Source organism: Cervus canadensis, chromosome 25, assembly GCF_019320065.1.
Source record: "Cervus canadensis isolate Bull #8, Minnesota chromosome 25, ASM1932006v1, whole genome shotgun sequence".
Taxonomy (NCBI): Eukaryota; Metazoa; Chordata; class Mammalia; order Artiodactyla; family Cervidae; genus Cervus; species Cervus canadensis.
Window position 1 is genome coordinate 26,125,766 of NC_057410.1, and position 12,821 is coordinate 26,138,586.

The 12,821-nt window shown below is 48.7% G+C and overlaps 2 protein-coding genes across 2 annotated transcripts in view; both read left to right on the top strand.

Moving 5' to 3' along the window:
- The window catches only part of LOC122427692 (tubulin alpha-1C chain), a 1,128,437-nt gene that overhangs the window by 734,622 nt on the left and 380,994 nt on the right, over positions 1-12,821 (top strand). The window lies entirely within an intron of this gene.
- Positions 548-12,751, top strand: SMARCD1 (SWI/SNF related, matrix associated, actin dependent regulator of chromatin, subfamily d, member 1). The gene is made up of 13 exons (XM_043447359.1): positions 548-909; positions 1,577-1,764; positions 2,031-2,073; positions 2,168-2,290; positions 2,768-2,890; positions 3,944-4,060; positions 5,284-5,385; positions 5,683-5,844; positions 5,924-6,021; positions 7,418-7,553; positions 9,524-9,646; positions 10,812-10,913; positions 11,044-12,751. The coding sequence occupies exons 1-13, from the start codon at positions 733-735 to the stop codon at positions 11,095-11,097; spliced, it is 1,548 nt and encodes a 515-aa protein (XP_043303294.1). The 5' UTR covers positions 548-732; the 3' UTR covers positions 11,098-12,751.

Sequence of the window (12,821 nt, forward strand, 5' to 3'; positions counted from 1 at the left end):
GGGAAAGAGGAAGAGGTCAAAGGCAACAAAGATCCCCAAAAGAAGTCCTAGCAGAAAGGATTCTTTGGCGAGGAGGAAGGGCCACACTTCGTGATAAACCTAAAATCTGGTAGCAGTTTAGGTTAAAGGTCAGGGGGAAAGTTGGGTTGAAGTTCCTGTAGTTATTGAGGCGCTTTAGGGAATGAGCCCCGGACTATGAACCGGAAGATCTGGATTCTAGGTTTCGACTTTACTGCTAACTTGGTTGACTTCACCAAGTTATTTATTGAGTTCACCTCGTCTGTTTGTAAAGTGGAATAAACAGTGCGTTCTCTTCAGTGTGCTGGGCTTAGAGCCGGAAGAGAAGGAAAGGAAAAACAAGGGCTTTGGAAAGTTAAACGCACTGCGCCAAGATGAAGCATTTACTCCATCACCCTCGCGTAGGAATGGTGCAGTGGTCCCCCTTTCCAGGTCCTTGTCTCCCTCCGTCGGCCTGGGGGCGCCCTTTCGCATGGCCTCTCTATCCCAGAGCTCTTCTCGATGGTTTTCCCTCCCGGACCGTGAAGGCTGGAGGGAGTGGTTACACGCCTTTTCCGCTAGTCGCCCCCCTCTAGCCCACAGTCTCGCTGCCCTGAGCCTCCCGTGCCGGCGGGCCGGCCGGGCGGACAGGAGGGCGCGCGGGGGGCGCGCGGGGGGGCGGGGGGAGTTCCGGTTCCGGTTCTTTGTGCAGCTGCAGCAGCGGCTCCGGGAAAGATGGCGGCCCGGGCGGGTTTCCAGTCTGTGGCTCCGAGCGGCGGCGCCGGAGCCTCAGGAGGGGCGGGCGCGGCGGCTGCCCTGGGCCCGGGCGGGACACCGGGGCCTCCGGTGCGAATGGGCCCGGCGCCGGGTCAAGGGCTATACCGCTCCCCGATGCCTGGAGCGGCCTATCCGGTGAGTGGGGCAGGAGGAGGGGCGCGCGGGCCGGGGGCGGGGCCGAGCGGGGGCCTGGGAGTGACAGGGGTGGGGGGAGGAGGAGGAGGGACGCGCCTGAGAGGGATTCGGGCTCCGAGTTGGGGTCGGGGGAGACGGTGCGGGGAAGGGAAGGGAGGCTGTTAGCATCCCCACCCGCTCCTAGAGGCATTGTTTTCTTGGGGAGTCAGGATGTAAAACCGGGGTGGACGAAGTGAGGCCAAACGTGGGCCTGTGAGACCTTGAGTGTAAATGGCCTAGGCATCTCCAGTGCCGAGAGGAACACAGGTGTAGCTGGCAAATTGAGGTCGGCTTCTGAGGAGATAGTGCCTGACAGTACTCTCTGAGTAAATATGGAACTAGAAGAGATGTCCAGTGTGCCAGATACAAACTAGGGGAGAATTTGAGTATAGTCTGGTTGTCTTTGCTTTGGGGCAATATTCTCCTGTGGAGTCAGGGCTGGAGCAGAGGAAGTTCCAATTACTTGGATGTCAGAGAGGTAGAGGGCTCTCCTCCCGCCCCACCATTGTGCTCCACCCCACCCCCCTGCCTTGTTTCATTCAAAGAACTCAGGCCTCCCCCACTTTCCCTTTCTTGGTGGGGTTTGCAGGGGAAGCCATGACATCTCTAGGTCCTCTCCCCTCTGTAGAGACCAGGTATGCTACCAGGCAGCCGAATGACACCTCAGGGACCTTCCATGGGACCCCCTGGCTATGGGGGGAACCCTTCAGTCCGACCTGGCCTGGCCCAGTCAGGGATGGACCAGTCCCGCAAGAGACCTGCGCCTCAGCAGATCCAGCAGGTCCAGCAGCAGGCGGTCCAAAATCGGAACCACAAGTAAGATGATCCCAGGGTGGAGGGAGGGAGGGAGGAGGCCTGTGAGGACGCAGGTGCTGGGAGTACCTGAGCTGAGAAGTGGCAGTGCTGTGTCAGCAGACGATGCTCATTCTTGAAATAATTGCTTTGTGTTTGTTAGGGGTGGGGGTGTCTTTGATTTGAGACAAGCTTTGCAGTTCCTTCACTATAAATGGAGGTGCTGACAGCCTGTCTTCATGTTCTGGCTAGTCCCATCCCAACCTGATAACAGTATTTATTCCAAACAGTGCAAAAAAAAAGAAGATGGCTGACAAAATTCTACCTCAAAGGGTGAGTCCAGGCTATAGACCTTCTTGAGGGTGTGATGAGTTTGAGAGTAGAGATGGTCAGCCTTAGATCCCAATGATATCTTTCTGTTCCTAAGATTCGTGAACTGGTACCAGAATCCCAGGCCTATATGGATCTCTTGGCTTTTGAAAGGAAACTGGACCAGACTATCATGAGGAAACGGCTAGATATCCAGGAGGCCTTGAAACGTCCCATCAAGGTAACACAGGAGAGTACTAGGCAGAGAGCCAAAGGAGAGGACTCGGGAACCTTCAGCAGGCTCAGGATGAGAAATCAAAGGCATAGCACAGCTTTCCTTGGCATTTAAATTACATCTCTTCCGCCTACGAACTGAGAATTACATTAGAAGCGTAAGAACAGAATAGCAAAGGGGGAGGGGCTTTTGATATTTCTTGCACCAGAAATATACCCTGTTGGTGTTTTTGCTATAACTGCTCTGCCACCTTGGGAACCTGGCATCTTGCATGTCTGTCTACCTGGCATCCTGGTGAATGCATTTGCACTCAGGCCAGTGGCTTGTGCTCCTCTTCTCATTGGAATCTCCATCCAACCACCCCAGGGGCTGCGTAGACAGTAAGCCAGTCTGTTAGGAGTCATTGTCGGGTTTGGGGAGACCCTTGTCTTCAACATCAAACCACTGAAGCCCCACTGTCAATCCTGTTTCTGCCTTCCTCAGCAAAAACGGAAGCTGCGAATTTTCATTTCTAACACTTTCAATCCGGCTAAGTCAGATGCTGAGGATGGGGAAGGGACGGTGGCTTCCTGGGAACTTCGGGTAGAAGGACGGCTCCTGGAGGATGTGAGTTCAAGGTCCACTGTGGTTGGCGTCTAGGGTGGGAGCTTCTGGGAACAAGCAGTATTGTCTGGTTGGCAGGAAGCCTGACTGGTGCTTACGGCTCCTGTTGGGAACAGCGGGGAGAGGGTCACTGTGTTCCCCGCACTAACAGACAATGGATCTTTGTGTCTGGCTCCCACAGCTTGGCCCTCCCTGTGGTATCACATCGAGAACCTTATTGTCCTGGGATTTGATTTGTTGTTTACCTCTCTCCTGATGCGGCTAGCCATTGGTCTTGGCAGTATCAGCAGATTTTTCAGTTATTTATTTTCTTTTAAACCAAGTGAATTTGCACTTAACATTTGGGCCATGCTTTCTTCCCTGAGTCCTTGAGGTCCGTGATTTCTGCTGTGGCCTCTCCGTCTTTCCAGCTCCTATTGGAAACAGCTCGCAGTTTATGTGGGATTGATTTCTCTGGCAGGCTCTTTGTTGCTTCATGGGGAACATCAGCTGCCACGTGATAGCCCCCAAACTTCCCACTCCAGAAGCTCCTTGGAGAAGCTCACCTGCCATTCCCTTATACTCTCTGGCTCTCTATTTTTAGCTGTTCACAGGCAAGTCAGTATGAAAGCATTTTTCAGGAGAACCAGGGATCAATGTCAGAGCCTCTGTTTTCTCTATATAGGTCCAGTCCATCTGCCAGTGGTGTCATGTCATCCAAATAAAGCTGTTTTTGTTCTGGCTGCTTATTACCTGTGATTCATTTCCCCTCTAGAGTCAGATTTTTTTCTGTTCAGACTCGCTTTATTATGTGTAAAGGTTTGGCTTAACTTGCATCATTTCCCTTGGGAAAAAGAGGTGGGCAAGGCAATGACCCTATACACGTTATAGGCTGCTTCTTCAGGGTCCTGTTGCTACTGCAGCTTGTTTAATAGACACCTACCTTGCCATCTCCTAAGATACACTCAGAAGACATTTTTGAGTTTTTTTCCCATTGCTTTTGTGGGTTGTTTACGGGACTTTGTTTTGGGGAATTCTGGCTTTTTCTAACACGACGTCTCATCTCTTCTTTTCTAGTCAGCTTTGTCCAAATATGATGCCACCAAACAAAAGAGGAAGTTTTCTTCTTTTTTTAAATCCTTGGTGATTGAACTGGACAAAGACCTGTATGGACCAGACAACCATCTGGTAGAAGTGAGTAGTTCTGTCCTCTAGACCTTGACTTTATCATTAGAGCATGATGGACTTGAGAGCTAAACTTTAATGTCTAGGGAGAGGGGGTCGGGTACCTCCAGTGCAGTTTGTACATTGGCCTCCAGGTGGCACTAGCTGTTTGGTTTTGGTGCTGTTTGGACCCAAGAATTCTTACAGTCTGACTTGTCCCACCTTTTAAATTTAATTATCTTGATTGCTGCTCCCACTCTCAAGAGAAAGTCTAATGGAGGCTTTTTATACATGCCAGGAATGGTGAGATGTAGCTATCCACGCGCCGTTCATCTTTTTTCCTGGTAACCAGTGCTGTGTTTAAGGGGGTTCATTAATAGGATTTAGTCCTTACCAAGGCCACTTTTACAGATCTGCTCCTTGCTTTTGGTTCCTGCTTTGTTTAGATTCACATTCCAAATCATCAAAAATTCTTTATTATAATGCCTGATTACATAGTGTTCTAAAGACCATGTTAGCAACAGTGTTCTTTGTGATGCAGTCAAAACCAGAATGAGGTAGTCCAACACTCCAAGTGAACTCAACCTGCTCCTTTCTTTGCCAGTGTAGCCGCAGCCCCTTAACCTCAACCACTAAGAAACATGGGAAGGTCTTTACCGTCTAATAAGGGAAGTAAGTCATAGAATCAATAGAAATTTGTAAATATATTTAACTTTATAGCAGTAGAGCATAGTGCCTAAGAATGTGGACTGTGGAATCCAACACACCAGAGCTCAGATAACAGCTCCACCACTTATTGGCTGTTGATCTTGGGCAGCTTGCTTCATTCTTTTAAGCATTAGTTTTCTCATCTGTAAAATAGGTTTAATCATGCCTTTCTCATATGAATGTTGTGGGGATTCAGTGTGATAATCCAAGTACATGTCCTAGAATACGCTGGCAAATAGTAAGTACTCAGTAGATGATAGCTATGTTATTTTACTGTACATGTGTATATTATCCATTTTGTGGATAAAATCACTGAAAATACAGGCTAATTTAAATGTGACCCTGAGCAATCAAAATTAAAATGTCCATCTACTTATAGACAGGAATCCCAAAGTCATATGCAGTTTTTTAAAATGTCTCATGCTGTTGCTCTTCTCCAGCAGCCTCATTAATCAAAGTTGAAAATTCAGTCATTACAGAAGCTCTTCCCTCCCACCCCAGCTCTTCCTCTGGGAGAGCACCCCCTGACATCTTCCTCTCTGTAGTGGCACAGGACCGCCACTACCCAGGAGACGGATGGCTTCCAGGTGAAGCGGCCGGGAGATGTGAATGTACGATGTACTGTCCTGCTGATGCTGGATTACCAGGTACGCTGTGCTGCCATGCGGAGGACCAGCCTTCAGCCCCACCCATCAGCAGTCTGACATGTAAAGGCAGTTTAAGTCTAGTTGCAGGTAATTTGCCATCAGACTGTTAGCTCCCTAAATATCTTTAAGGGGTAGGGTCTTAGTCATTTCTGAGTTTCCCTTAGTGTTTTTCTGCTCCAGAGAAAGCACAACATGATTGCCTGTTGAATGGCATGAATGTATGACCACACCAGGTGCCCCATAATAGCACATAGACTCAGCTCACTGGCTTCATCCCTATATCCTCGTTCTCTCCAGCCTCCTCAGTTTAAATTAGACCCTCGTCTGGCTCGGCTACTGGGCATTCACACCCAGACCCGTCCGGTGATCATTCAAGCACTGTGGCAATATATTAAGACACACAAGCTCCAGGACCCACATGAGCGGGAGTTTGTCATTTGTGACAAGTACCTCCAGCAGGTAAGAAAAGTTTCCATTCTTTTCTCAAGTCCATTGCAGCACTAGTTTTACTCTTAGCTGCTTCTCCTCTTTCCCATAGATCTTTGAGTCTCAACGTATGAAGTTTTCAGAGATTCCCCAACGGCTCCATGCCTTGCTTATGCCACCTGAGCCCATTATCATTAATCATGTCATCAGGTAAGCATGTGTATGCGAGACAGTGGTGTGCTGGAGCTGGCTTGTACCACCTGCACAAGTCAGTTCTCAGAATTTTTAGAAAATTTATAAACAGGTTGTTAAACACAGTCATTATTTAGGATATATAAACTTGCGATTAAATGCATTATATAAAAAATAAGTGTAAATGTACTCAAAAAGTCATCATTTCTGAGTTATTATATTGGTTTACTGGTGTTTGGGCTTCCCTGGTGGTTCAGATGGTAAAGAATCTGCCTGCAATGCAGGAGACCCAGGTTCAATCCCTGAGTCAGGAAAATCACCTGGAGAAGAGAATGGCAACCCACTCCAGTATTCTTGCCTGGAGAATTCCATGGACAGAGGAGCCGGGCCGGTTACAGTCCATGGAGTCTCAAAGAGTCAGACACGATTGAGCAACTGACACATACTGGGGTTTGTGTTTTCGAAGTTACTTCTGTCAATTGTGTCTTGTGGTAGAAATGCTATCTAATGATGTGTTACTGCACATCCCTTCCCAATTCCTTGATCAGTGATATAATGTTGGCATCTTGAAATCAACCATGTTGAGAATATTTAAAACACAGAAGTTAGCAAATGCTCCAAGTCAGGGCTTTTTCTTATTGTTGTTCTTTTTCTCTTTTGGAGAATCAGTTGTTAGAATTTACTAGCTTATCACTGATAAACTCCTGTCTTTTCTCTGGGTGGTAGGACATTCCAGTCTGAGACTCCAACTCCATTACCTCTATCTGCTTTTCTGTTGAGAAGATGGATGATCAAGGCATGTCTAGGCAGATACAGAGTGAAAGAAGGCACTTTCTCCTCAAAGCACCATGTCTTCTGGCTCTACGTAGTCTTTGCCCTCTTTCCCTTATTCCATATTAACTCCAGTAAAGGTTTCCTTTCACTAGACCCTGAACCATCATCACTTAGCCGATAGTAATTCCTACAACTTATACACTGGGTCAGTAGAAGCTAGTTTGTCCTATATTCATGTGATTAAATTTAGACCACATTTTATTGTGTGTGGTGTGTATTTATTTGAATGTATTTTCAGAATCAATTTAAGTTTAATAAGTGAAAAGATACTGTAGCAATGGTTTCTTTGTGGGGAGGGAGAAGCTTACTTTTTATCGGATATCTTTTGTACCATTTGACTTTTTACCATTATTACTGAGGCTTATATGCAATATATTACACCCATTTAAAATCTGATGATTTTTGGCAAATGTGCACATCCTATAGCTACCACCACAGGAAGAGTACAGAGCATTTCTGTCACACCAACAAGGTCTCTGATACCCTTTTGCAGTCAACCCCTTGACCTTCAGTCTAAGACTTGTGTGATTAGGTCTTAGGGAACAAGCTCTTTACCAGGCCTCCTTGATTTCCTCCTCAGTGTTGACCCGAATGATCAGAAAAAGACAGCTTGTTATGACATTGATGTGGAAGTGGATGATACCTTGAAGACCCAGATGAATTCTTTTCTGCTGTCTACTGCCAGCCAGCAGGAGATTGCTACTCTAGACAACAAGGTAGGGACCGTGGCCTGGATAGTTGGGTGTCGCTAGCCCTCTATCACAGCTTCTTGGCTTCTTTGATTTTTGATATTCGTTCAAAATGTATTGACACCCAGTATATGCTAGGCACTTTGTTTGGTGCTGGTTGGAGCCAGACACACACTGATTCTTAACTATACCTCTTAATAGTTTTGAGCCTCAGTTTCTGATTTGTGAAATAGAGACCATAATGCCTATTTTTCTAAAGTTGTTATGAGGATTAAATGAGACAATGTATGTGAAGACATGACCTTGTATCTGGCACATAAAAGCAAATGGTGGCTGCTGCTTCTATTGTTATTACCATGAACATCATTAGACATAGTCCAGGCAAGTAAAGCCAGAAAGGCTCTGGGAACACAAAGGAAAACAGGAAGGCTTTCTTGGAAGAGGTGATGCCCCAACCTAATCTTGAAGGACATGGGAGTCAACATGGGAGTTGAACTATAAAGAAAGCTGAGCACAGAAGAATGGATGCTTTTGAACTGTAGTATTGCTGAAGACTCTTGAGAGTCCCTTGGACAGCAAGGAGATCAAACCAGTCAATCCTAAAGGAAATCAGTCCTGAATATTCATTGGAAGGACTGATGCTGAAGCTGAAACTCCCAATACTTTGGCCACCTGATGCAAAGAACCGACTCATTGGAAAAGACCCTGATGCAGGGAAAGATTGAAGGCAGGAGAAGGAGATGACAGAGGATGAGATGGTTGGATGGCATCACCGACTCAATGGACATGAGTTTGAGCAAGCTCCTGGAGTTGCTGATGGACAGGAATGCCTGGTGTGCTGTAGCCCATGGGGTCACAAAGAGTCAGACATGACTGAGCAACTGAACTGAACAGATGGGAGTCAACAAAAGGGGAGAAAGGATGATGGTACTTAAGGGTGTGGGGGCAGAGGACATTCCAGAAAGAGGGAGCAGGGTATATGAAGGTCCAAAGATGAGCAGAGAACCTGGCATGTTGAAGAAATACAAGCTCTTCACTGTGTTAGATAAAGCTCGGGGTGCCGGGGAGAAGGAACCTAGTCCTGAAACCACTTTGAGGCAGGGTAAACTGGTTTATACTTTGTCCTGAGAATGGGAGGGCCTGGTGCTGTTTGTATTTAGAACGCTCACTGGCAGGTGGGTGGGAGGTGAACTGTAAGGGGGGCAGATCTGGGGGAAGGAAGCCCAGGTGGGGGTTGGTGCAGTAATGCACATGACATATGTTAAGGGCCTAACCTTACGGTGCTGATTGTGAGGACAGACGTGAGTAGGCAGGTTTGGAAGGTGTTGAGGTGGAGTTGTAGGGATCTGGACACTAGATGCAGGTGGTGGGGTGCGGTGTGAGGGAAAGGAGGTGTATGAAGACCTCCAGGTTTTCAGCTGGAGTGTGCAGTTGTAGTCATTCAGATTGGGAGCAGGAGAAGCAAGTCTTGGGAGAAGGTAGTGATTTTATTTTGGGGAGTTTAAGGTGCCTTGAGGTGTCAAGCAGATGCATTGGTAGGAGTTTAGAAAATGGACTGTGATCTGCAGCCTGGGGACTCGTTACCCTGTCAGTGGTGCTGGAGAACATACAAGTAGATGAAATTGCCAGGAAGAGCATGGAGTATCAGCCAACAAAATCCACGGACCACAGCTACAGAGACAGCCCTGTGTACCACTCCTTTTCTACCTGAGAGTTTCCAGACCCATTTGTGCTGTGGATTAAAAATTTCCCATGTAGCGTCATCCACAGTGGACATGGTGCAGACTGTAAGGAAAACTTCACTCATGGGCGATAGACAGAGACACAGCACCAAGCGCCAGAGCAGGTGGGGGCCCTGGGCAGCAGGGCCATTTTGGGACTGCATTCTCTTCCTTGGTTGGGAGTGGCACAAGGAGAAGTCATACACTGCCTGCCACTTAACTTTGCATTTCCCCAACGTGGAAATGTCATGAGCTTCCTTTCCTCCTTCCTTTCAGATCCACGAGACAATAGAAACTATCAATCAGCTGAAGACCCAGCGGGAGTTCATGCTGAGCTTTGCCAGAGACCCTCAGGGTTTCATCAATGACTGGCTTCAGTCCCAGTGCCGGGACCTCAAGGTAGAGAACCTGGGACAGGTGCAAAGAGACTTGGGTCCATGAGGCACGTGTTTGCTCTATGTCTGTAGCATGTGGTGGAGAGCCAGGGAGAAGGAAGGGGCCAGACTCTCTTTAGCGTGTTCTAGTAGGGAAATGGAGATGGAACCGTCAAGTGTTCATCTAGTATTTACTGTGTGCTGTCACTGTGCACCATGTTGTAGGGGATACAGAGTGGAAAACTCTGTCTCTGCTTTCAAAGTAGCATATATTCTGTTTGAGAAACCAGACTAATGGGATTTTAAAAGTAGTAAATCTGCCCCTCTGGGGCTGCATGAAAAAAAAAAAAAAGTAGTAAATCATGTACGACATTATCAGAATTTCACCAGAACCAATAAGATAAAACAAAGGAGAAGGGAGATTAGTGAGGCTAGGATAGCTTGGAAAGGCTTTCTGGAGAATTTGGGATTTGAGAGAGAGAGGGGTGCTCTCTGAGAGGTGCTCCCAGGGAGAGGAGCATCGCAAGCTCAGGCAGGAAGGTAGGAATGAGCACAGTATGTGAGACGTGCCCTCAGTTCTCGCCTGTCCTGTGGTGACTGCAGTCAGCCTGACCAGAGGAGCAGGGGACGGGGGTGCCAGGAAGGATCCCTGAACAAGGCAGGGACTTGTCCACAGGGTGGGTGACTTGGAGTGCTGTTTTAGTGGTTTGCTAGGGCTGCCGTAGTAAAGTACCACAGCCCCAGTGGCTTAAACAAGGGAAATGGATGGTCTCACAGTTCTGGAGGCTAGAGCCTGAAGTCACGGTGTCAGCAGGGTTTGGTTCCTTCCGAGGGTGGGGAGGGAGAGTCTGTTCCAGGCCTCTCTCCTGGCTTTTAGTCACCTCAGGTATTCCTTGGTTTGTAGATGGTGTTCTCCATGTGTGTTCACATTGTCTTTCCTCTGTACCTGTCTGTCTCTGTGTCTGAGTGTCCCCTTTTTATAAAGATACCCATCATTGGATTAGGCCCACCCTAAGGACCTTATCCTAACTTGATCATCTGCAGAGACCCTATTTCCAAAGAAGGTCACATTCACAGGTACTGGGGGATTAGGATTTCAGTATCTTTTAGGGAACACTGTTCAGTCCACAACAGATGACAAGGAAGGAAACAACCCTGTTCTCTCTCTCCTGCTTCCCATTCTCTCTCAGACCATGACTGATGTGGTGGGTAACCCAGAGGAGGAACGCCGAGCAGAGTTCTACTTCCAGCCTTGGGCCCAGGAGGCTGTGTGTCGATATTTCTACTCCAAGGTAGGCACCTAGGGTGCAGAGGAGAAACTGACAAAAAGGCAAGGGGTCTGCACCCTGGTGGGGGTCAGTGGTATCAAGAACAACTTCTGGTTTGTCTCATCCTCCACTCCCTCCACTATTTTCTCCTTAGGTGCAGCAGAGACGACAAGAATTAGAGCAAGCCCTGGGAATCCGAAATACATAGGGCTTCTCCCACAGCCCTGATATGGCTGCACCGATTTCTTTATTTGGGCCCTGTGCTGCCTGCCTCAGAGCACCTGCCTTGGTCTTGCTTGGGGCTTTCCAGGGGATGCTGTCGGTTCTAGGACAACACCAGAATGAAGAGGGTCTCGCGTGACACCGGCTAGCCTCTTCTCCCACCCCACCCCTTCCTATCCCCAGCTTCCCTTTGCCCCACAAAGTTCCCGTGTGCCTCTCCCCTCCCCTGGTCTGCATAGGACCTCTAGATAGTATTAGAGAGAGAACCTGTAGTGGTAATCAGTGCATTGAATGGATTGGGCCTAAGGCCAAGTGGTCTTCAAGGGGACCAGCTACACTGATCCTGCCCTTCAGAGACCCGGGAGTTGGGAGCGGTAGCCCCTTCTCCACGACTCAGGCCTGGGGGCACTCTATAAGCTAGTTGATCTTGGCTCTCCTGATAACAGAATCCAGTTTCCTTCCTTCCCTCCACAGGTTTGGAGCAAACTCTCCCTTCACTTGTTGCCCTCTAGCACTAAAGGAACCCTGGCTCTCGGGCTCCACTGAGCCCCAGGTCAGTCTGCAGCCCTCCAGATGGGCCTGCTGTCTCAGTGCTTCTCCCCTCCCTCACAGGGGGTCCACATCAGTATTAGAGTTTGTTCTCATAGTATTGCTCCCTCCCAGCACACTCCTTGTAGCTGCTGTTGAGGATTCCCTCCTGTCTGTCCTGACTGAGGGCATTTGGGTGGGGGAATCTTGCCTTTCCCTGTCAGAGCCCCAGGGACCTCACCTAGGGTGCCGTCATTGCCAGCGGAGGCTGTTCCTTTCTGCTGTAGCGTGGAGGTGTGATTCATTCATTCACTCCGCCCTGCCTCCCCCATCCTTTCATGGAGAAACAGGCCTGCAATCAAACGGGTAAAAGCCCTGGGCCATCCTGTCTTCCTGTACCTTGTCTGCCCAGTTGACACCCGCTGGTGACTGCTGGGGCACTGAGGAGTGTACGCGCCTGGGGCTGCAGAGAGCTCTGACTTGAGTTTGTGACTCTTCCCTCTCCCTGCCTCACAGGATTGTGACTCCCCAGCCCCCGCCCTCAAAGCTTCAGACCCCTCAGGTAGCAGCAGGACCTTGTTGTGCGATCTTGGCCCCTTGGAACTGAGATGGTTTTGCATCTTTCCAGGAGAGCCTCAAATTCTTCCAGGTTGTATCACCCCCGAGTTAGCATATCCCAGGCTCGCAGACTCAACACAGCAGGGTGGGAGACAGCTGGGCACAGAGGGGGAATTCCGTTCGGCATGGGCTGTAAACCTGCAGAACTGACAAAGCCCCTGCTTCCCCACCCCCTCCTCAGGCTCCTGCGAGCACACCCCCCAGCCCTGTATCCCTGCCTGTTCCACTCTGGGGACAGCAGGATTCTCTCCCCATCTTCTCCTTCCAGTCATTAATCACCCCCCTCCCTGAAAGGTTCTCCCCACAGTGACACTGGACAACCTCTGTCCCTGGGGCTGGAACCATGAGAAGGAAGCTCAGCACTCCTACAGTGTCCCTGTTGAAGATAACTGTTTTTATTAACTGAATTATTATGTTTTTTTTCATGGACCAAAATTTTTTTTGTACTGCCCCCTTATCAATGTCACCCAGTTTTAATAAAAGAATCTTCTGAAGAATGGGTCCCCCTCCGTACTGATGGAGTGCTCTTCCCTGAGTGTTCTCCAACGCCGTTAGCCATGCTCA